The 25,236-nt window shown below is 39.3% G+C and overlaps 1 protein-coding gene across 5 annotated transcripts in view; it reads right to left on the minus strand.

Moving 5' to 3' along the window:
- Positions 1-25,236, minus strand: part of LOC124302435 (uncharacterized) — a 180,081-nt gene that overhangs the window by 9,206 nt on the left and 145,639 nt on the right. For all 5 annotated transcript variants that reach the window (XM_046758627.1, XM_046758626.1, XM_046758625.1 and 2 more), the window contains 2 exons: positions 14,889-15,001; positions 3,158-3,542 (listed from right to left, as the gene is read on the minus strand). In XM_046758627.1, the coding sequence (XP_046614583.1) occupies positions 3,158-3,542; positions 14,889-15,001 (498 nt within the window). The remainder of the gene's footprint in view (positions 1-3,157; positions 3,543-14,888; positions 15,002-25,236) is intronic.

A 25,236-nucleotide genomic window follows, 5' to 3' on the forward strand; every position in this document is an offset into this window, starting at 1 on the left:
AAGTCTATAACGTTATTAAATAACACACAGAAGCACTTGCGTCTTTTACCCTGGAAAACTTTGAACCCAGAAGTGGTTATACCGTCTCCACGATTTACAGATCGCACGAGTAAAAATCTCTGCATACAAACCGTATGAAAATCGGTTGAAGACGCGTTTTATGATTGGGAATTTTTTCCGTCTGCATATAATATGTAAGTATATATAATACTGATACCAAAATCGAGAATACTCGTCAGCGTTACCGATTTTTTTTTCTTCAACTTATCGTTAAAATTCAAAATCCTCCAAGAGCGGAAAACTCGTACAGGTGAGGAAATAGTGAAATCAGTATCGCGGGTAAAGGGGGTCAAAGAAGGAATAACGGGACGGTAATAAGACCGGGATTAATAACCACTCCTATTCAAATTTTTCATCAAAGTAATTTTATTTTATCAATTTTCTTTCATATATATGTATATATGTGTATATGTATATATATATATATAATATATATAATATATATATATATATATATATATATATATTTATTTGTTTTTTGTTATTTGTTCTCTGTATTTTTTTTTCTTGCATTGTGCTTTCAATACACATACATAAATTCACTATTTTATGTATCTCCAGATATTCTCTCTATTATTTACAAAATGTTACACGGTACGTCGCTAATCTGCGTCTAAATAATAATAAATAATAAATAATAATAATGATAATAATAATAATAATAATAATAATAATAATAATAATGGTAATGATAATAATAAGAATAATCACAAATATACGGATAATAATAATACGTAATAGAAATAATAATTGTACTCGTAATAACATCGAAAATAATAATAATAATAATGATAATAATAATATCGATGATGATGATGATGACAATAATAATAACAATAATAATAAAGATAATAACAACAAATCTATTTTACAAAAATTACAAAAAAAGAAAAAGCAAATGAATAATGCCTGTGTGATTTGTTTCCGGGTTAAACGTTATATACATACACCAATATGTATAGATGTGTGAGTACGCCATAGAATTTATAGTTATGTACATGTTACGTGGATACTTTTTTATACGAACAATTTAACACGCATGTTGTTTGTTTTGTTTTTTTTTTCTTGTCCTGTCCAGTACAATATTTTTTCGCACTTTCTAAGCAATTAACGTTCCTTGTTCTCGATTCGACCGATCTTTTCGTCGTTCTAGCTTACTCTTTTAATTTTTTTTTTCTAGTTCCTCTGTTACAACCGCAGAGCGGAATTGGTTCATTCTATCAGTTGATTTTGCAATCGGGCGAACGTTCAGTTGAAACGGTTGCGTATCCTTTAGCAATAATTAATATCTACTATGTACATTAAATATTTACGCGTGTGATTATATAATAGTAATATAACGTTTACTTGTTTCTGCGTTTATATCAAAGTATTGTAACAATCATTATTACACATTGTATATAATGTATTACGTACCTATATACGCGTTCACTTTGTATGCGTAAATTGTACTTGCCATACAACATGCGTCTCTTAGTTGCCCGCCTGATTGCGCTGGTAAATTGTATGTATACGGATGTGGAGGTACACGGCTGCGAGCGGTGGAATAATAATGATAATAATGATAATAATAATAATAGTAATAATAACAACAACAACAATAATAATAAATACTGACTAGTCTGCCTGACTATACCGCACTTATTACTGCCTTATTATACATACCTAAACTGTTCTACATAAATTCAACTTAAATACAATCAGTTGTATCGTATATTTTAAAGTTAATATTTACATTCGGAAGTTGATACGATCAGAGAAATTATCGAGATCGAGATTTATTTTTTAGAGTGATAAGGGAGAGATAGAGAAAGAGAGAGAGAGAGAGAGAGAGAGAAAGAAAGAAAGAGAGAGAGCAAGAATTTACGGTCGATAAAAACGGTCCTCGGTTGTGAAAATTTACAGGATGAGGTCCATCAACCGGAATCGGGATATTACGAAAGGATAGTCGCGTCGAACGTACCCCGGAGTATCGAAACGTTCTTCGAAACGGTCCGTTTATCGCATTGTGTTTTTCAACCTTGTTGAATTTGCAAACAAACGAAAAAAAAAATTGGCGAACCCCGAGGTCCACGATAAAACTGTGTTGGCGATTTGATAAACGACGTATTTAAATTTCAATCAAAAAGAGAAGCAATATAGGCTACAATTAGAAAATGACTTGACTGTTTAGGTATAAAAGATGCTATCACGATTCGACAATTTATTAAAAAATAAACAGACACAATCCCCTCGCCGAAAACGGTGCATTTTTATTGCAGGCCAAGACCTCTACAAGCCTTGCTCTTTACTTTTTACCCGGTCTGCGAACGCGACCCCTCGAGCAGGTTGAAAAACACTGACCCGACACACGCGAAAGCAGAACTCAGGGGTAGGTAACGGCGCGTTTGGTATCCGGCGATGCCGTCCGTGCACCAGAGGGTGGTGATGAAGGCTGGGGTCACGAGGACCGGAGGTTATAGGCGTCGGCTGGGCGGGCGAGAAGGCCGTGGATCCTCTGCACGGTGCAGAGGGGGCAGACCTCCTCGTCGGTGGCCCGATCGCCCGGGAGAAGGACCCTCCTTGGGGGCCCGACGGCCGAATCCGGGGCCCGTAGGTGGCCGTCGTCGATATAGGAGTAACCCTCCGAGTCGACGGAGTCGGACCGCGAGCCGGAGAGTAGCCGCTTACCGACCGGGCTGCGGCGAGATGAGTCGATAAAGTCGACGAACGCGTAACCCTCCGAGTCGACCGAGGGGCGCCTGCCGCCGCCCGCTGGGCCCCGTGGGGGGGTCGGTGGCGGACGGTGGGTCGGGGTCCGGAGTCTCGGTCGGTGGGTGGGGGTTATCGGGCCGCTCGAGAGTCGTCGGAGACTCTCGGGTGTGTGGAGGGTGCGGTTGTGGGTGTGGGGGTGGGGGGGCGCCGCTGCCATCGCTAGGGGGACGCCTTGGGACTTGGCGAGAAGGGCCCGCGGCGTTCGGTAACCACCCAGCACCGCTCTCGAGGGCTTGTCGGCGACGCGGAGTATCGCTCGGGGGTCCCGGTAGTCGAGATAGTCGAGGTGATGCGGAGCCGGTGCTCGCGCGATCTGCGCCCCCCTATCGCGGGTTTCGCGTACCTCGATCGTTGGCTGGCTCGCCCGGTGACCCGGCATCAGCTGCTGGAGATGATGATGGCCCGGGGCCTGAAGGTGCGGCGCGTGGTTCCCCGATTGGTGCTGCTGTTGCTGTTGCTGCTGTTGCTGCTGTTGCTGAAGGCGTTGCTGATGCTGCTGCTGCTGCTGTTGCTGCTGTTGCTGGTGGAGACTGCCAAAGTGGCTTCGGACCCCCGACGATACCGCGTCCGGCAGGTCCTCGTACAGCACCGAACCACCCCCCGCGTGCTGCTGACCGTCCCCAAGGACCCCCACGCCTCGACCCCTGACCCCCGACGCCCCCGACGAAGCCGCCGCGACTCCTCCTGCGCTCTTGCACGGCAGAAGGTTCTGGACTTTTCGTTTATGCCTGAAACAGAGGGGTGAAATACACCGTTTAGACGCCGTACGGACATGATGCGAAGTGGTTTTGTCGCAGGATCACAGGTGACCGATTTAACGAGACTCTTTTGTAAAATGTTGGGCCTGATTTGGATTTTTTTTTTTTTTTTTTACTTCGTCGCGTCGAGATCGTTCGGACGTGTTAGGAAGTGAATTGTTTGCAATGTATAATTTTGAAATAAATAGATGATTGAAAATTGGTGCAATATTTTCAGGCAAAATTTCAAATCGTTACCAAGTTTTGAAAGAAAATTATATCGATTCTCGTCGATGGGTTCTCTTGAATCGATCGCGTGATATCCTGTGGTTAAAACTCCCTAAGTAGGTGATAGAATTATAACTAAACATTGCATTAATCTATCTGGTATTTATCATTGGTACTCTTTTTTTTTTTTTTTTTTTGATGGCACCATGTACGCTGGGTAAGAATTAATGCTTTTGCAATCATCAGAGCCGATTAAACATTTTCGCACATATTATCAGAATAGTAAAAACCAACACGCGTAGACGTATAACGTATCCTTATAATATAGCGAATAGTTATAAATCACGTAGAGCGATGAGTATTACAGACATATATGTATAGAGGGTATTTTATCCGGCGGTTAAGAGCCGCGTAATTCTCATCCCAAGTTAATATTTCACAAGGGTCATAAATTTCAATTATACTAAAGATCGTTTTTCAGTCGGAGCTCTCTTCGTACTTACTCTTACCGAGAGAGTTAACGGATCGTGAAGAGATCGTTCAATCACCAGATCAAGAACCCGGGGTTGAAGTGTGAAATTGTGTCCTGTAGGTTTCTGGTTATATATTAGCTGTGATTTTTATAACCTCAGAAGAAGTGTGTACGAGTATGTGTTACATATAACAGAAAAATTGACCGACTCTCCGACACTCAAACATTTTGCAAAATACATCGAGTTGAAAATTGGTCGTTATCCATTTATTTTTCATCAACTTTGGCGAATATCAGACAAGTATTGATTTCGTTAGAAAATCACTTATTCTAACTTCAACGAATTTTTAAGATTTCAAAAAGCGATGATCTCGAAAACGGATCGATGAAACAATTTGAAATTTAAAAAATTTTACAACCAAATAACGGGCATGAAAAATGACCATGTCCCGTTTAATGTCAACTTCCGGTTCCACCAAAAGAAATCGATTTTCAACGTTTCACCACCAAACATGTACTTTTTCTAAATAAACATTTCGTTATTTTTTTCTTTTTTTTTTTTTTTTTTTCCAAAACCTACCGCGATAAGCAAAAAATTCTCATCAAGCCGAATACCTAATTCCGGAACAACTGTAATACAGATGATGGATGTGTAAGTTTATACATCCAACCTGCGGAAACTGCTCTGTATCGAGCGTGTAAACTCCTCGGAGAATATTACTCGTCGGTCGACCACATTCGCAATTTTGATTGCTTGTTCAGAGGGTAATAGCCGGTGCGCGTGCCTCGAGAGAAGAGTTTCGCGTTATCTCTAAAGGTATAATGAATTGCCAAGGGCTATTCTGCAAATACTGCAGGCTAGTTTTAGTACGCTGTTAAATGACTGCATGAGCGCCTTTCATCCGTTGCCAATTTCATTCGACGGGTCAGAGCGGTCATCTGAAACGACGTAGATGAAACGGGGGCGGACGAAAAAATGAGAAAACGAGAAAACGAGAACGCGATCACGCACGAATGCGAGACCTCGAGAAAGCTCCGCGAATTCGAAACGTTTGAAAACTGACGGGATTCATTTTTACACGACGAAAAATTGGAAAGAATTCGATAACGTTAACCTAACGAAACTTTGTAACAGAAATTATTGTTAGTTTACAAAATTTGAATCTCTCGATTGTCAACTGTACCGTATCACGGTTTACCGAAGTTTCGAAACGAGGATTTGTTTTTTATTTATCTTCTTTTTGTTTTTTCGAAAAGGGATGGCAAACTTGAACCCGATGTTTAAAGCGACTCCTGTACGTCCCGAAAGGATATTCCTCGCGATTTTGAGGCCGACTCGGATCCTCGAAACGAGGACAAAAGCGGTGGGCGCGAATTGGTAAGGGATGAGAATGGCCTGGCGGGAGGAGATAATGCGTGGGCAATAGCAGGAATTGTGTGTCAAGTAATAACTGGCGGATTTCACCTCTCCAGGCAGCTCAGCTCATTTCTCCAAAATACAGTTATACAACCAACCCCGTGCATCCGGGGGTACGAAGCGAGCGGGTAATACCCCGCATAATCCCATAACCCGTGACCGTAAGACCCCCTGAATTTGAGCGGACGTTAATCCGGACTGTCCCTGACAAGTCGAGTCGTCTCCACGTCACTCGAAAATGAGACCGAGAACCGTAGAGAAAAGTCGCCCGATGCTTGTTTTATTTATTATTTATTTTTTTAAATTTTATTTGCCATTTTTTTTCTCACCATTTTCATTTTTTCCAAAAGTCTAAATTTAAAACGACAAAATAACGAAATTACAAAGTTAAACTATCATTTTTTATAATTTACAATAAACAATTCAATTCGGTGTTGCCATTTGTTGATCATAATTAATATCGGTGCAAACGTGTGGGTGAAATTGAACTTTGACACGACTTGTTTCACTGAGTCTAAAAGAGACAAAAAAAAAAAAAAAAGAAAATAGTTTTCGGATTAAGATTCCAACAGAATTGATTGGAAGTAATTTTCGGCAAACCGAACCCCTCGAAGAGTTCGCTTATCACTTTGCGAGTTTAGGTTTTAACCGGGATTCGATAATGTTTGCTTTGCGTTAGGTTAATCCTCTCCTCGCCAGCTCACGAATTAGTTTGCATCTGCAGAAACTCGGCAAGCTCCGTTTCACGGTCTTCGGGACTCACAATCAGTCAGTCACTCGGTCGCTCGGTCAACGAAGCATCCCCCAATTTTTCACCCCCCTTCAGGATTGGTTTTTTTTTTTTTTTTTTTTAAGATTTCTTTCTCAACCCTTGAGAGGCAAGTTGGCAAAATTTGTATCTCAGGGATTCCGTTGGGTGAACGGTGAATAGCTAATTTTGCAACTGAGCCTTTAACCCTTGCTAATTAACCGGCCCGGATGGGCGAATCTTCATCCCTTATTTCCAAAGTCCTCCTAATTTCCCAGCGAGGCTCGAATCGCACCGTTATTTCAAATTTCCGTGTCTTTCAAATATATCCCGGGGGGGGGGAAGAGGTTAAACGTTGCCCAATTTTTCCCACCACACAGAGGAGAGAAATAATTTCTAATTGGCCGGTTACCGCAAACCCCTTAATTGTTGTCATTTTTTACAATAATCAAGAAATAAAATTACTTTCTGTCAAAGAAAATGAAAATGAGTGTTGGAATTATATTTTTATTTCTTTCTTTTTTCTTTTGCCTTCACTTTTTCTTCATACAATTTCAACAATATGAAAAACCATTGAATCGCAAAGATGACAATATTCTGGGTAACTCTGAGATATGAATTTTTTTCTTTCTCAGCGGTTTAACGTTCGGTTTCGTAACCGCCACGATAACGGTATTCAATTCTCGAATTCGTTTCACCGAGAAGAACTGGCGGCGATATTTTGCGAGGCGAGAAAACACCGCGCGTCTTGGAATATTTAAACCGAATTACATTGAATCACGCTTGGAAAAATACGCGAGAAATCGACTAGGTGCAATATTCGCTGAAGGCGTGGTTCGCCCTTCGAGTTCGATAAATACGAGACATTTGTTTCGAAATAAACACGCAAAGTCTGTCTTCCCGAGACGGGGTAACGGGGGGAAAAAAAAGGGAAGCCATAAAAAAAAAAAAAAAAGCAAGAAAAAGAAAGAAAATTGTCCGGAATCGCAATTCCGCGGAATCAAGTTCAGGAAAAAATCGTATCGCCTTTAAATGATGAACCGGCATATCGAAGAGTGGTATATAAAAAAAAAAAAAAAAAACCAAAAAAAAAAAAACAAAAAAACACTCGTACTTGTTAATTAATTAATTTATTTTCTTCCTTTCTTTCTTACTTCAGGATACCGCTAAGCAGAGATAGCCGAATATTTGAGTTGCAGGCGGGTTGTTAGCGGGAAATGAGGGCGGAAAAGCTCTAACGAGCAAATATCATTACGAGTACCTACCGAAATATATTACGACGTCGATCAAAGCAGAAGAAGAAGAAGAAGAAAACAGGGCGGAGAGGCTGCGGGTGTTTCGGTATCATCTTTTTCAAAAAGTTGTATGGAGTTTTTAATGGGATCGTCGGTAGGGATGAAGCGAAGAAAATTTTGACCTTGATAAATTCCCGGCTGCGTGGAATATTGGCTGCAAGTATTCGCCTGAAACTGGGTCAGAAAAGCTATACGCATATATATTTATATATATATATATACACGTATCAGCCACCACCTCTTGATTGAAACACCATAGATATTTAAATGACCAAAGTTCCGGAATAAATTTGTATGCTAAACCACTTTTAACTTGGAAATCCACTTTTAGAATTTTCCCCAACCACGAGGAGCCTGCGGCTTCCCGCCCTAATTTCGACTCGTGTCTTTTCCCGTGTCGCGGGATAAACATCTCGGGAAAGTGGAGAGAAAAAACGAAAGAGAATATGAAAACAAAACGGAACGCCTGACAAATGATCCAAGATCTGTATCGTATACCGTCAGAAAGAATTGTTTCTTCAAGAGCATAAATCGTAGACTAAATATCGACGATGATTTACACCTGAGAAGTGAAATCGAAGTGATTCTAACTTTGAGACCAAGGATAAGAAAAATGGATAGCGCGTTTTTGAAAATTTTTCACAAATCCGACCCTCCTACAATCTTAGACACCTCGGCTGGATTCTATATTTTCTTTTACGGTTTTCTTACAATTTAATCGGATATCAGAGAATAATCTCAAGGGGGTTTGGAATTGCTTCCTCGTGCTTAATTCAAATTTCTTATTCGTCAACATGGAGTGCAAATTTCAATACTTTTAACGATTCAACGACAATCTTAGGAGCTTTTGTGTAAACTCCCGCTTATACAATCAAAGTAACGCAGGTATAATTAGAGAATTTTCGGATATTTGTTGCTACGGAATTCAGGTCTCTGATAAATTAAAAGATAATAAAATCAAATTTCTTCTGTATTTAATGTGAATTAATATTTTGTTATTTATCTGCCTGAGATTTATGAAATCTGAATCCTATCTCCGATTTCTGTTTCAATAATTCTTCATTAATCTACGAATGTGATTTACTTTCGAAATAACAATACTTTATCATCAATAAATATCAATCAACCCTTTAATTATTTCCAACTGTAATTGAACGACGAAACGGGTATTCCTCCCCCCCTTCTATCGAGATAAGAAATTTTTTTTTCTTTTTATTTTTTTATTTTTTTTTTTTTATCGCCAGAATTGCAGCGGTAAATATACACTCATTGTTAGCCCCGGAGGGGTTGAAAACGTTTTCCGGCAAAATTTCCGGCATCACTTTGAAATCCCGCGAATCCCCGAGAGAGAGTCTTCGTAGCTTCTAATATCGCTTCAAAGGCGATCGCTGATTACACAGAAGTATCGGGGAGTCTCTGTGCCAACAGAATTACAGCCTGGCAGCATAAAGGGGGGGTTTGGAGGGTGAGATTCGTGGGGGTGGAGGAGGAGGCGTGTGTGCGAGGAGAGGGACTAAGGTCGTCGTTCGTTTGTTTTTCGAGCAACGTCGGGCTCTCTATGGGTAATTTAACCCGGGGCAGCATGAATGGGTTATGATTGGTGGTGACAGACCGTCAGGCATGGGGAACCCATTCATTCGGAATTCACACCGAGAAGACGGGACGAGGACTCGCGGCTCTGCCATCCTCTCCTCCTGGGGCAGGACTTCCTGCACGGAATTTACTGGCAAGTTAGCCGGCCCTCGGAAATCAACGTCGTCGTCACGTTCGCGCTACCCAAACAAGTAGCAATTCGATTTTCACAAGCTGACCTGACATTCGAATCACTCGTCGCTTAACCGCGGATTTCTTTTTGTTTTTATGCGTTTTTTTTTTTTTTTTTTTTTTTTGAATCTTATCTTGTTTTTTATTTTTTTTTTTGCTCTCTTTTCATTCAACGCAGACTGCAATGCTCTCGATATTTCATACGCAAGGAACATTTTGTCGCGGTTCATCGATCGATGCGAAATTTTCATCGATTTCTTTACGGCCGTATGACGGCAATTTTTACTTTCAGAATTTTCAGAATGTTGTTTAATTTAAAATCGATGGTTCTTTGATTTAGAATGGCTCGAGTTATTGAATTTAAAACATCGATTTTCAAATTTTCATAGAATTTTTCACTTTTATGAATTATATTGAACCGGATTTTAATTCTAGCTTTCAAATATAGGAAGTATAAAATAATTCAACTACTACTCGCCAAAACTGTGTCTAATTTCATAATGTCAAGCGTTATTTCCTCTAACGAGAAAAAAAAAAAAAAATAATAAAAAACGTCCAACCTAATAGCAGAGTAGAGAAAATTGAAAACACCATATAAATACATATAAGGATACAAATTAGGTAGGTACTTGTGACAATATAAACTGCGTACAACGAAAGCGTTGCATTCTTCGTATATAATTCTTGGTTAAAAAATGATAACGATACGGGACTTGAATTCGTAAACATAAAGACACACTTATGGTGTATAATATGAGATAATGGGGAACCGGAAGTTACGTGGGTTCCTGAAGATTCCGCGATGCGGGGGCGGAGGATGATAACTATAGTATCAGTGACATGTATAAGATACCCGACGAAGTGCATTAGGTCGTGTCAATCGCGTTCGTATATGGTGCGTTCCCGACCGTATAGTCGAGAAAATTGAAACTAGACTGATTTTGAGAATTCGTTACACCTCGACGATCGATTTTTCGATTCGATTGGGGTTCGTTTTCATTCAAAATCGTTATCAGTTGTCATTTAACAAGAAACAAAAAACAAAAATGTGATATTTCCACGCAACATCAAGTTTCAATTTAAACTATCCCAGAATTATATTGCTTCAAAATTTCAAACGGTCGACTTTACACGTTTGTCGATAACGATGCCTGTTATTAATTTATTACGGCGATAATGTATAAATAAAAATTGCAAACGAAACAGACCATTCAACGATAGAATAATTGATCGTTGATATGTGAATTAGAAAAATTGACCGACTTTTGCTCGCACATAAACGTATCTACTCGCTTAAATAATTCACGACGCTGCTGCAGCAGGATTTCGAGTTTCGTTATTTCCTAAACTGCACGTATACGGAAAAGCACGGTGTCGGCGAAAACGGAGCGCAGTTCAAGTTGGGAGGGAATTTCCTGCTGTATGTACAACAAAGTGCCAAAGTCCGTATAAACCCGGCATACACACTCGACCGAGTTTTCTTCTTCTTCTTCTTCTTTCTCTTTCCGCGCTTTATCTCGTTAGCGAAGCCTCGAAGAAACGCCTGCAAGCTCGTGTTTGCCCTTCTCCACCCCGAGAACAGTCCGTTGTTTCGAAACGCGGATTGCGCGGATCTCGTCACTGATTTCTTTCTCCAAAAGCGTCGGCAATAAAATAATAATAATATATATATATATAAACCTATTTCTGACCTGCGATTCGATGCGATGATAAAAAACAAAAAATAATAATCGGGAAAAACATCTGGACCGACATTTATCTAAAAATCTGTCTTTCGAATTACAGAGATTTGGTTGAAGCACGAAAAATTGATTTTTGAACCGAAACGAATACTTTTCTGAAATAACGAAAGATGATTGAAACGTAATAATCCTGAGTTAAAGACACTTTCTAAATTTGAAATTTTTGTGGATTGAAAAAAAAAGATTCTCTCGAAAGAAGAGCGTTCTTGCGTTATGTCCAAGACGGTTTTCGTTCGATTCTTCACTTTTTTACAAAATTTGGAAAGAATCTTTCTTTCAACCTCACAGAAAAAAAAAAAAAAACACTTTTCAGAATTGGTCGCGATGGAAATTCGCAAATTATTTTTCAAATACACCGATTTTTTTTCCTGCGATTACACTTAGAGCCGATTCGTGTCTGGAAATCATAGAACGGGAACGAATTAACAGAGTTTATTCGATTTTCCGTACGTACGTATAACATAAATCTTGTGAATATATTCAACGAGGAATTTCAACATCCCGAATTTCGTCGGCTGATCGGAATTCGGAACTAATATTTGAACGATCGTTATGGAAAGGTCCGTCGGTGCCAGGGTTTGTCTGCACTCGTGGTTATACACGGGAACGTTCAAGATTACACGAATATAGTTGGTTCACAGTATATATATAACGTCAGCTGCACCTGGGTTATAATCTGCAATCTCGTCGAACAATTATAGCATGCAAATCAGCGCTATGCTCCGCATCACTTCCAGGTCTGTTTGAATATTCTCGAAGATTGATTTGACGAATGGGTTCGTTTCTTTTCTCATTCTCCCTGACTTCCAGCCCCTCGCCCTTAAGGGAGAAAATATCTGTGCCAAAACTTTCAACAAATTTATTCCACGTAATTGAAAATTATCACAAAATTACGCGACAACGTTCGATCGTTATAACGAAAGTATAAAAAATCGTCGATCATGGTTATAAAATCAATCGGGGTAGTAAAATTTATTTTAAATATTGCAATGGCTTAACAGAAGTCTGAGATTCGCGAGTATCTAAAACAGTCGGACTGAAGGGCTGAAAAAAAAAAAAAAAAAAAAAAAACTTGTTCTTATTTGTGGCAAATTTACTTTTCGCAGAAAAATAACAAAAAACGAAGAAATAAAAACCGTCGAGCGAACTTCTTCAGGCGGGCCGAAGGGGAAGCGGAGATGCAATATTTATATCGCATAACGTGTACGAAGATGGCGATCGCCTCGATCACCAAAGTATCGTCTGAAGTGTGAGGCGGTAAAAATGCCGGGCCCTACGGATGAGAATAATATTATGCGATACGCTTCAACCTCTAACCGTTTTTCGAATATGTTAGGATTCGAGGGAGACGCCTCTCGACTTTACAGCGATACGTTATTTGGTCCGTTCCTGATGCTTGGAATGAAATGAAAGTAGAAAGAAACAAGAAAACCGTCCGCAGGTTCGTCTTTTAGATACGTAAGTATACGTATGCAAATGCGACATTGCCTCAAGTTTTTGGTTTAGAAATTTGTCGAAAGATGAAAAAAAAAAACGATTCAAAGAAATTTGCCGGATTAATTGTTGCAAGATAATTCTTGTTTAAATTTTTATTTCTTTTTATTTTCTTACTTCGGTTTCGCGTGGATAATATCGTACAGCAGATTTTTTCACATTTATGGCAAAAATATCGAGCGTGATTGTCCGAAGTTAGAAATAAGGGTGACCGTCTTGTTTGTATAATTTGTATAATCTCTCGAGAAAAAAATAAAAACGAAGGGAGTTAAAGGGGCTGAATATTTTTGTGAAAATCCTTCAATTTTCTTATTTGATATTTAGCGTACCGAATTCACAAGGAAAGATCAAACCTCGGTTTAGTTTTGCCCGGCATCGGTCAACCGATACACCCGAATCTAAGGTGGTTGTTGGTTCAGTCGTCCGAAGGTGAACTAAACTTAGGTGTGTATGCGACCGCAAGAATTCTTCAATCCTCATGGACAACCGGACGGGTCGAGGGGATCGAATTACGGTATTAAAGGATTACCGGAGCGTGAACATTCGAGTATAGAAAAAGGAAGGAAGAAAGAAAAAAATAAAATAAAAAATATATCGAACGCGGTCGAACAAATTTTGTGTATATTCGTGAAAAACTGACAATCGACGACTTCGAAAATTTCGCATGTCCCGACAAACTTTAGCGACGATCTCGAAAACGGTTCGATAAAAGAATTTGAAACTTACGGGATTTTACAACGAGATGATGTGCTCGAAAAATTTCAACGTCCCGTTCAATTTCAACTTCCGTTTCTACCGGAAATAAATTTATTGTCATTCAAAAATTTAATTTTTTTTTCTCCGATTTTTCTTCAAAACTTTTCTCTCATCTGTCTGCCAATTCGCGTCAGTTTCAAATTTTTCTCCTCCCTCGTCGCGGCGACGAAAAAGTATCGCTAAAATAAAACTGTACTTATTTCCACAGCTCGTCGTTTCTTCCCCTTTAAATTGCCCCGAGGTTAGAGAGTCTGTGTTATATCATATATCTACGGGTTCACGTTTCTGCGTTGGATGGAAAACACGACGTGTTAACGTGAATGTAAACGTCAAAAATAGAGACAGGATCGTGACGGGAGAGGACGACACAAGTCCCTGCACGTTTCTGTCTCTCACAGTCAGTCACACTTTTTTCATCCCGGGACTGCACACGAGGAATTTAAACTCGAGTATATCGTCCTGATAATTGACCTGCGCGAGTATAGTTGTAAATAGACGTAAATAAAATAAAAAATGAAAAAAATGAAAGAAATAAGAAACAACGATAGGGTGACAAAGGGCGACCCGGATTTAACGGCGTAAAGTTTACGGACGAGATTTCGGGTAAATTATCGAAGCTTGCAAGAGCGCGGTGGGTAATTCTTCGTAAATCTAATAGCTGGTAGATAAATTCTATCCCGAACACCGGGGTTCGTTTCTGCTCCCGCAGAGTCACGTATGGGCGGGTAGTTACGGGTAGTTAAGGGGTCTGAGAATCCTCGTCGAGCTGTTTCTAAAGGGAAAAACATTACTGTCAGCGGCACGCGGAGGCACTAAAACAACCCCCCGATGCCGCCGGACTATTTTTGGCTAATTTAAGAGCTACTCGAATACCAATGATTTCCCATTTCTCGGGACGACGCCTCGCCTCGCGACGTCTCCAGGGTTCAGGGGCGGCGAATAAAGAGATTATCCCGATCATCGCCGCCGTATCGTATCGATTACACGTACGTACCCCGGGACGATCTGTTGAGAGTTGAAAACGAACCGCGCATGCGCCGAATAGTTCGATGTCATTGGTCGGCGAAATCTTCCGCGCAGGCGGGCCAACCTGCGAAAAATCTGTACTTTTCAATCTTCAAAGAGCGAAAGCATTGGACTCCGGCCGTTCCTCGATGAATCAACTTACCGACTCGACAAGAGAACGCTTCCCAAACCTCTCCGAGTCACTGCCTCGATTGTTTGTGATTCTAACCTCGAAAATTCGTACGAACCGCATCGCCGGCAGAAATAGTTTCGCGAACGGCCGATAAAACTCGCGCATGCGCGGTTCGTTTTAAAGTTTCAAGAGTTCAAGTTTCCCGGTACATCGTGTATAGATCTGCATGATGTATCGCAGTGCGCGTGCACGTAATGTATAACGTATTTGTTCATTTACTCACTTCCAAAATACCACGGAAATTATTGCGGCCATTAGCAGCAGGATGACGGCGCTCGTGATTATCAGCGCCGTGCTTTGGAGCGACGGATTTGTGTGGTAGGAGGCATCTATCATCTGTAAGCAGAACAACGATACTCTTAGAGTGCGATCATGACCATGACGATTAATTATTTACTCGTTGTTCGGAGGGAATCACGAGCGAGAAAAAGGCTTGCCTGTTTTTAAATGGATTTCTTTCTTTTCTAACTTCGCACGTTTCTCTGATTTCAGAGAAAATAGGAAGTTGTTGTGATCATTCCGAGAACGAACAGTCGGGTTGTTATTAGGTATACAATTTTTTTTTTTTCTTCGTCTCAATCGAAGCGGCTTTTCCAAACTTGGAACTGATTTGATTTTGGATTCGATCGGTTCGGTATTTTTTCAATAATTTAAATAACAAAGTTCCAAAAAATCAAATAAAAATCGTGATATCTTGAGAACGGTTGAATGGATTTCAATGAAAATTGGTACAACCGAGACACAAACGAGGAATCGATAAAAATTAATTCAGTAATTGGAAGTCACCTAAAATCGAATAATGAAAATCGTTACAAGTCTTACCGCAAACGCCAAACGGTTTCAATTCATCAATATTCTATCGATATTTATCTTACAGAGTTTGCTAATTTTCAATGATTTTCCAACGATCTAGAAGAGTTTTAGTAATTTTTCTACGATTTCCCGTGATTCTATTTCATCTGAAAATTAATGAAAATCGCTTGGAACGCTAAGAATTTATCGTAAATCAGGAGTAAGATTGTAAACAAATAATAATCAGTTGACGTACTGTAAATATCCCGGAAAAATCACTCGAAATCAATATCAATTGAATAACATCTCTCGTTTATTCGATTAAAAAAAAAATCGTCCGCCACAATCTATTCGTTCAAATTTTGCGACGAATGAAAATTCGAAATTTCCCCATGATTATCCGTCAAATTCTTGCGAATTTAAAAAACAAAGAAAAAGTATAACCAGCGAAAATACAAAAGAAAAAAAAAAAAAAAAAAATAGTGAAATTCACAGCGGAACAAGGGAGAGAAAGGGAAAGAGAAAGAGAGATATAAAGGGCAGGGGGTAAAAAGGTAGGGGAATTTCAGCGAGGTTGAAGCGCCAAGTTTTAGTTCAAGGCTCTTCGCGGAGAGGAAACTCCGTCGAAAGTATATGGAAATTTATGTAAGCCGAGTGCTATGGTGGCGGGGTAATCTTTACCACGCGCTTTCGACGCCGTGGAGTTATATTATACAGACACCGGTTTATATACTACACTACGTATAGTATAATACATAGGAATCTATACGAAAATATATCCATATACATATACATATATATACGTATACACGTACATAGGCAAGTGCAGGGCTCGATCGGTAAGGTTGTTTATTTGCTTTGGCGGTAATATTTAATTAATAATGCGATTAATAAGATCCCTCCTTCGCCCGTAAAAGCACGGCTTTAAAATTCCACAACGAGATTCGATTTCATCGATTAATCCCCCGTCGAATGATTGCTGAAAATATTTTACTCGCGGTGTTTCAAGTTTCTATGGTAAAAAAAAAATTTTTTAGATACAAAATTGTCCTTTTTTTTTGTTTTGTTCTGTTCCGTTTTGTCGTCGCGCAGCAGACACGTTTCGTATATTTTTCCGTTTACAAAAAAAAAAAAAAAAATTGAAACATCGGATAGAAAAAAATGTCACACATCTTTGTATAGATCGCGTTACATGTATTTTGGTAATTTCGACGAGTTTTTAACCCGACCATCAATATTCGCGACGTTGCAAAATTTTCACTGGCTCTAAAGATTACTCTAAACAGTTTGGAAAAATCTCGGTAACTTTTTTCGACTTTCTCGACTCGACCGAATCTTTCGATCCTACGGTAAACGAGGATGACGAGGGATCGAGTTTTGGGGTGCCGGCTTTTGACCCCCCCCCATCCCCCACCACTCACGTCAAAGAGATCCGTAGAGGGGTCGTGATTCGGCGTGTATACGGTGCGGATCGGTTGTTGTTTGGTAGTTTGCCAAGAAAAGCAGCATTTGTCAGAGAGAATGAGAGAGAGAGAGAGAGAAAGTGCCCGCAAGCTCTAGGCGTGTGTGCGCTCTTGCCTTTCTCTCATCTCTTCTCCTTCTCCTTCGCCTTCTTAGCGAGCCAGCGTTGCTCATCACTCATCATTACGGAGATATTAATGGCGTCCGCTAATGGATTCAGCGCGGAGACCCCATCCCGTGCCAAACTAAGAGAATCCCACTCTCCCTCTTTCTATCTCTCCATCTTCCTTTCTCCTTATTCCTCTTCCTCTTCCTCTTCATCGTCCATCCCGCTTTTTCTTTCAAAAAATTGGAAAGCCACCGGGCGAATCGTATCACCGAGCTTTTATTCTCAGCTTTCTTTTATACTCTCGTCTCTCTTTCCATTTCTTTCCTCCTTCCCCTCCCCCTCCTTTCATATTCCAACTCACCTCGTCAAACTCCGGGAGAACGAAAGAAAGAAAGAAAGAAAGAAAGAAAGAAAGAACGAAATAAAAAGAGAGAGAGAGAGAGAGAGAGAGACTCTCGTCTTCGCCTCGATTCGTGTCATAAGGCCGCGGGTTGTCGTATTGATCGGCCTCGTTGCCTCTCCTCGTCTTATTTCATCCTCTGCATTTTCTCTTCCGTCTTATTTTCGAAAGCGCGGACGAGAGAAAGAATGAGAGAGCGGTGGGTGGGTCGGTCGGTTTTCGAACGATCGCTAATACAGCTAAACGAAATAACAAGGAGCGTAGAGATTCAATACCTTATGCCGCGTAACCCTGCAGGCCTCTCAGACATAACCCGATGCCAATTAAACGATCCAATTAACCCGAGCCGGCTCGCCCAAGAAAATCACGAATTTATACTCGAGGATGTTCCGATGTTCGATAATTACAATGCCGCGTATTTCGAGCTCCTCGGTTAGGAAATCGATCATTCGGATGCGCGAATAGTGAGAATTATTTTGCGAGAAAAACGCGACTACCGAAAGGAAAGACGTGAGAGAGAGAGAAGAAAAAAAAAAGAAAAAAAACAACCACAGCAAAATAAACAAAATATTTACAACTTGTTTTGGCGCAGAATCAAACAATTCTAAAAGATAATATCAGCAATTGTTGATAACTGATTATTAAAAAATAACATTACTTTTCAACTTTACATACATGCAATAAATAAAACTATTTTTCGAGTAAACGATCATATCGCAATTGTCAATTTATTTAATTATTTACAATTTAATATTATATATATTCATCAGACAAAATTCAATCGCAGTTGCTGTGTAATTAACATTCGGTGGGTAAGACTTGCATCATAACTTTAGTAAAATGTACACTGTTAAAAATTTACAAACAAAACAATAAATTCACTACCCAACAATTTATCAAAATTCAAATGACTCATTTTTTTGTCCGTATTTTTCGTATAAATTTTACTAAAATCAAATATTTTCCATGTAAATCCAATCAAAAAATTACACATCAACCAACGTCGTTGAACCGAATTTAAGAAAAAAAAAATGTTCAATCTTCATTTCGCAAATTGTCGATTATTTTTCCTACCGCAAATGTGTAAAAAAATTCAAAATCATTCTCAACGATAAACAGGGCAGAATTTCGTTAGCAATTCGTCCGGCAGTTTTATCAGCATAAACTGGATTTCGATGCAACAATGTCGACGAACGAAATTGAAAATTGTCTCGTCGATTTAGCCATCGAGTTTACGCACATTTACGTACGTGACTTGTAAAGCGTGTACCTACGCATATCCGTTTATACGAATTTTGCATGTTCTCGAAATGCCGCGGCACTCCGTAATTACACGATTGTCCAAAAATTTGCATAGGTTACCGCGCTACACGTGCCTACGTTTCGATTCCGCATTGTAAACAGGATCACCGAGCGGAACTTGCTCAGCCCTTTCCCAATCGTGCCCCGTAAAAACCCCTCCCTTTTAGAACGCCCCTGAACGGCATGCGAAATCGCGAAAAGGGTTTCATAGTTATCAGGAGGCAAGGCACGCGACACGCGTTGTGCCGGCGATTTGTTTCTGTTTTTTATTTTTTTTTTTTGATTTATTTATTTATTTTTTTTTTTTTCTTCTCTCGTTGAAAAAAAGGGGGATGAGTTTTATACTCGCATGCAGATTTTCATCGTCGTCATTCCGAATAGACTATACGTATACGTATGTATAGGTCTAGAATTGTGCGATTGATCGATAAATCGTAGAAAAATTCGTTTGATACATTTTATTTATTTTTTTCTTGCTGGTTATGTATTTGAATAAATAAATTTTGTTTCTATGCATCGAATAATAATCACAATCTTGATTTACCGCTTGTAAATTTTTGTACTTGTCCTTTTTTACGTTCACATGAACAAGCAAACCTTGTGAGCAATAATTAATTAGGTAATTACTGAGTTACTATTTAATAAAACTTAACGTTAATAAGTAATTATTATTCCTCAATTAATTACACAGGTCAAACTAAATATATATATATATATATTTTTTTCTTGACTTTCTATTTCAATAAATAAATTTTGATTCCACACATCGACTAATAACCGAAACCTTCATTTATTGCTCCTTTTTTCTTTTTTTTCCGCGTTGAAAGATAAGCAAACTTTGTGAGCAACGTATCAAAATTTTGGTCATCATTCGGTGTACAGGAACAAGATTTACTTATTTAAGAAAATAAACTCGAGAAGAAGGAAAAAAAAAAACGTATTTTCGTGCGATCCATTAATCACAAAGATCTATCGATGACCGATTAAAAATTTTTTTTTCTTTTTTCCGTTTTTTTTTTCTTTTCTTCTTTTTCTATCCGAGGCTGCTTTTTCGCATTACACACAAGGTGGGTATTACATCGAGATGGGTAGGGTTCTAATGAGGAACAACGAGGTTACGCTCACCTACTCCGAACTTGCAGCAGGGAATGTTTGTCCCCCCATCGAGTTACCGGAGGAGAGAAATTACTAACGAACGCTGAAGCCGAGAATATTGTTCACGAGGGATTAAGGTAAAACCGCAGAATCTGTCCCGAGCCTTGCAGCCAGGAGCCGTGGGCTTTTCCTTCTTTGCAAGCTACCTCACGAGTTAGGCCTCTCATTTCCTTCTCAAATTAGCTACCGGCAATTTTCGGGAATCCCCGATAGGAACGAGGAATTTCACTTTCACCCCCCTCGTCTCACTTATTACGTACGACAAATATGCGCCCGTACCGAGGTGTTTTTTTTTTTTGTTTTAGAAAACAAAGGAACGGGAATTAAAATGGAAGTACAAAATTGCGTTTGCTTATTTTTTTGCCAGAAATTATTCGCGTTTTCTTACGTCAAGTTCTTTCTTGCAGAGTTTTCATGGTGATCGATATGTTGAAATGGAAATTTTGAAAAAAAAAAAAAATAAGGAGACGTGTAACCCTTTCCCTCCGGGGTAGTTTCCGTACTTTGTAATACGATTACATGAATTTTTGAATTTCGAATCATCTCTCGTACTTTCAAAACTTGTACGAATCACGCTCCAAAGTTATATTACACCGTGTATCTCGTACCTTGTATAACATTCGGATTATACGGTTATAAGTTTGTACGGTAGTTGTAATGTAATACTAAAGCGAAACGTGTACCAACGCTTCGTTGGAATATTAACATACACCGACGTCTCACGGAAAGGAAGTACAGACTATTTTTAACGGAGAAACGAAAAAAACCGGGTTGAAAAACCGAAAACGGCGAATCACTGATTCAGCTTTTCTGAAAAATAAACGAACGAATCGACCCACGGAGAACACAACAAGTATCTATCGATAGGATCAATATTTTTGGAGACGTAACGATATTTTTGAGACAATTCGAAATGGGACAAGACACCTGTGAAAACGCTGAATTAAATTTTTACATACGGATGAAAGTTGTATTCAAGAATTTTCAACGTCTCGATGCGAGATGTAAAAAAAAAAAAGTCTACTTGTGTCGTAACATTTTCACCGCAAGAAGCATTTGAGAAAAATTTGGTAGTCGACACGTATAACTGGGATTAACGATGATAATTAAACAAGGGTGTAATCCTGATTGAAAGAAAGAAAGAACTGATCGGGCGCATAAATTGCCGAGTGCAAAAAAGAATACGAGGGAGAAATTCGGACACGCGCGTGATTCGGGTGAAGATATAGCCGGGGTGGAAAGATTCAACGGGAGTTGAAAACGTCAAAGAATCGGGCCGATATATCCGGTAGGAAGTGAGCCGGGAGGGTTACATAATTCAGGGTCCTTTACCGAGGAGGAGGAGGAGGAGGAGGAGGGATGCCAGGATCTCGTTCAAAGTCTTCTCTGTACAAGCCTACGGAAAATTTGACGCCGGGTTAGACATCTAGATCGAGATCCGATCGAGCGGATCCTTAAACGGGAAACGAGAAGGACGAGGAGGAGGACGACTCCCGTCTCTGCTCCACGTATCCTTTGACGTTCCTCAAAAGTTCAAAGGATCTCCCGTTGAAACCTTTCGCGTTTAGAATAAGTCTTGCGAGCGATCGGTAACTCCTCGCCTCAAGGGGCTGTTGCAGCGTTGATAAAAAGGAAAACGAAACCGATCCGTAATCGAAGGTTAGCTACAACCAAAACCCGGATGTGAAGAAAAAAAAAAAAAAATAAAAAACAGACGGAGCTTTTTTTTCGCGACAGATTTCCGAGCGATGCGGAAAGCGTTGGAAAAAAAACTTTGACGAGGTTCGGCGCTGAGTCTATAATATTTACTAAAAATAGAAGTATATGTATACACATATTATATATATGTAATGAAATTACGAAGAAAAGCTTGGACGAATCGATGCATAGTTTTAAATCGTATAAAAATTCATCAGATTCGTTCGATTCAATTCTGACACACGAATTTACAAGCTTACAATTTTATTCAGAACACCAACTTACATATATATATATATATATGTATATATACATTCAACAAAGTAAATACCGTGATTAGTTGGTTTTTTATTGTTTTTTTTTTTTTTTTTTTTAAATTTTATTTTCCAGCACAGTTAATTGGTAATGAAAATACATAGCAGCGATTAGGTACGTTGTAAAAGTAAATATTCGACCAGGCGTAAATGAGGAATAAAGAAAAGCGTGTCGGCGGATCTCGTAATTTGAGTAGCTAATCGCAAGCTTCGCCGTTTGAGCGATTAGAATTGGGGCAACTCGTTTCCCTTCTCCGGGATTGAACTCTGGCCCGCAACGGTTTTACTTTAAAGTATACAAACATCCGAGTTTCCCAAGCTACGGAGGAGCCAGCGAACTAACGCCTAGTTGTAGTTTCCTCTATAGAGAGATTCTTGTTGTCTCTCGGTTCGTCCCTGGGTATGTGTATACAATATACAGTTACACGTTTCGTGTATACACGCGACCGTGTCTAATTATAAACCCGCGGTGCCACTGCGGAGAAACTCTCACCCACGAATTACGATACCTATTCTCCATATGTATATACATACGTGTATGTATAAAGATAGAGAGAGAGAGAGAGAGAGAGAGAGAGAGAGAGGGGCGAAAAGAGGTCAAAAGCAGGGTCAATTAGTCTGAAAGCTCAAATTTCGATGAAAACATGTTCTGTATTAGAGCTTTCAAATATTTCCGATACACAATCACACGTGTAATGATTGCATGAACAGTGGAAAAAGAGAGAGAGAGAGAGAGAGAGAGAGAGAGAGAGAGAGAGAGAGAAACGCGATTGAAATTTGAAATTTGAACCTTGGACTGCATCCCGATTTCCTGTTTTTTAGGACTGATCAATAAAACAAAAAAAAAAAAAAAAAACGGCTAAACGGGACTAAGAACGGCGAAAAGAGGAAACGTAATTTAAGGTAAAAATCGGGGAACGAGAGCTTCGTGAAAATGCGAGATCTGGGATTAGCCGGATTAATTAATTTATGCAAAGCGATAACCGAAAAATCGAGACCGACCTGCGGCATCGACATCCCGCTTTATGATTTATTTCCGATTTTCTATATGCTTGCTGTAAACCGGCTCAAAATGCATTCTGCGTTTACAGGCGGTTGGGTTGTGAATTAAATAATACGCGATTTTCTCCAGGATTCAATCCACACGCGTAAGCAAATAATTTATATGTATACATGTATAGGAACGATAATAATACGTTTGCACAGATGTCTAAATGCATATATATACATATATATATATATATATGTAACTGTAATTCTGGATTTCAGAATTGTAAAAATTTTAATGGTGCAAATTGTGAATTTTGTGAACCGAGTGGAACTTGGTTTTATTCTATTTATTTCTTTATTTATTTTTATTTTCGTTATTTTATCAAATCATTGTTTCTGTTTTCACTCGTGTTTTCTGCTATAAAATTTTGAAACAAATCGCGAGTGTGTTTGAGAATTGGAGAAACAGTCTTGAAAATGGAATGAAAACGAAAAAAAAAAAAAAAACAGACCCCATTCCGAATCTTGGGTGAAAATATTTCATTTCATAAAATTAAATGTTTTTTTTTTTCCCTCGTTTCTTGTCTCACAAAAATCAATTTGGGGTGTTTTTCCAAAGGGGGTTTAAAAAATCACGGAGCACAGACGAGCGATTGAAACGAAAGTTTGAAAATTTTCGCGTTTCTTAATAAGGTAGGAAAAATCCTTGGTGGATGAAAAAAAACAAAAAAATAAAAAAAATAAAGGTCACGGTGAAACTTTTACCGAATTGACGCGGAATGCCCCATAAGTTTTTGATCGTTACTCCGGTTGGGTACAAGCCTGCAACGCAGCCTCGAAGGTTAGAGAAAATTCTCGTCTTTTTCTCGGTAATTTTCGATACCTGTGTTTTCGTTTTTTAACCTCTCTCTCTCTCTCTCTCTCTCTCTCCTTTTCTCTTTCCTCGCTTCCTCCCCGTTAGCCCGGCGTTTTAGACTCGTTTCGCGTGCCCTTCCCCAACGTCCCGTGGGTCTTTCGTAGGTAGTCGGAAACAAAGCCCGGATTCCCAGGCGCAATAAAGCCACCCCCGAATCGCTTTTGCGCAAAAACGTATCAGAGGCGTCGGGAGTGCCGTTTGGTGCCTCCGGCTCTCGTCCTCCTCGTCCTCCTCGTCGGTAACCTGCAGCCGTGGGGTTAGTCACCTGCTTTTCGTGCTCTACAACCTCTGTTCGTGACACTTGCGCTCAACCACCGACCCGCGCGCACAAGCATAGCGTTATTATAATACACCCTCAACGACTCTGCAGGAAACTCGAGGGTTCGCAAAACTTCCCCCAAACTCCGTACCTCCCCGTGTCTGCTTTTGCGGTGCTAAAATTTAAATTAAAATTTTACAGAGAGAGAGAGAGGAGAATAAGGAAAGAACGCTGGGACGAAGATGAAGAAAAAGAAGCAGAAGATCTTAAAGAAGCAGCCTATACATAGAAGTTGAATATCTGAAGACAAAAGAGAAATCTGACAAAAGAAAAATGCAACAAAATTGTAATATTCAACGGAACAAGAATAACAATATCGACCCCTTAAGACGGGAGTGCAGCTTTCTTGGTCTAAAATCATACCGATTTTTAGCAATTTGGTTTTTCTTTTTTTAAAGAAAATTTAAACACTCGGAGCAATTTGAGTTTGAGGGTTTTATTATTTATCGTTTCAAGAACATTTTACGATTTTCTCATTACAATTAATAACAAAATGTTCAAGTTGTCCGAGTCGCCCCTTAATATTGGTAAGAAAAAATTGTTATTTATCTCACCCCTTAAATTGATTCGGAATACTAAAAAATGATTCTTCAAAGTGAAATCCGCTCTTAATTTTAATATTAACCCGTGCCCCAGAAGACCTTTAAAGAAGTTGAGATCGTTTTTTTTTTTTTTTTTTTTTTTATCAATTTGCATACGAACACTGAAATAACATTGTGCGGCAACTCAAACTAATCTAAAAGTAATTTTACCTTTGGCTAAATTTCTTAACGTGATACGGTTATTAGAGCAATGTAGAGATAAAAAGCTCAATTTCTGATATTTGATAGAAGGAATTTGACGTATAGATTTCAAATTTCGATCTTCGAATTAAGACGAACGTTCATTTTTCCGTTTTCACTGTGCGAAATATACTTTGAATTTCGGACGCGATTATTTAGTTCGTTATTACTTTGAAACAACGAGAAGCCCGCGGACCCGTGTATATTATTTTGACTTTTTCCGATACGCGCGTCCCTCCTATTTTTTTTTCTCCTCAGGTTTTATCTTTACAGCAGTAAGGACGCGATATCAATATTTTATACGCTCAGGTTAAAACGGCCCTGTTCCGAAAA

The sequence above is a fragment of the Neodiprion virginianus genome, chromosome 4 (assembly GCF_021901495.1).
Source record: "Neodiprion virginianus isolate iyNeoVirg1 chromosome 4, iyNeoVirg1.1, whole genome shotgun sequence".
Classification (NCBI taxonomy): Eukaryota; Metazoa; Arthropoda; class Insecta; order Hymenoptera; family Diprionidae; genus Neodiprion; species Neodiprion virginianus.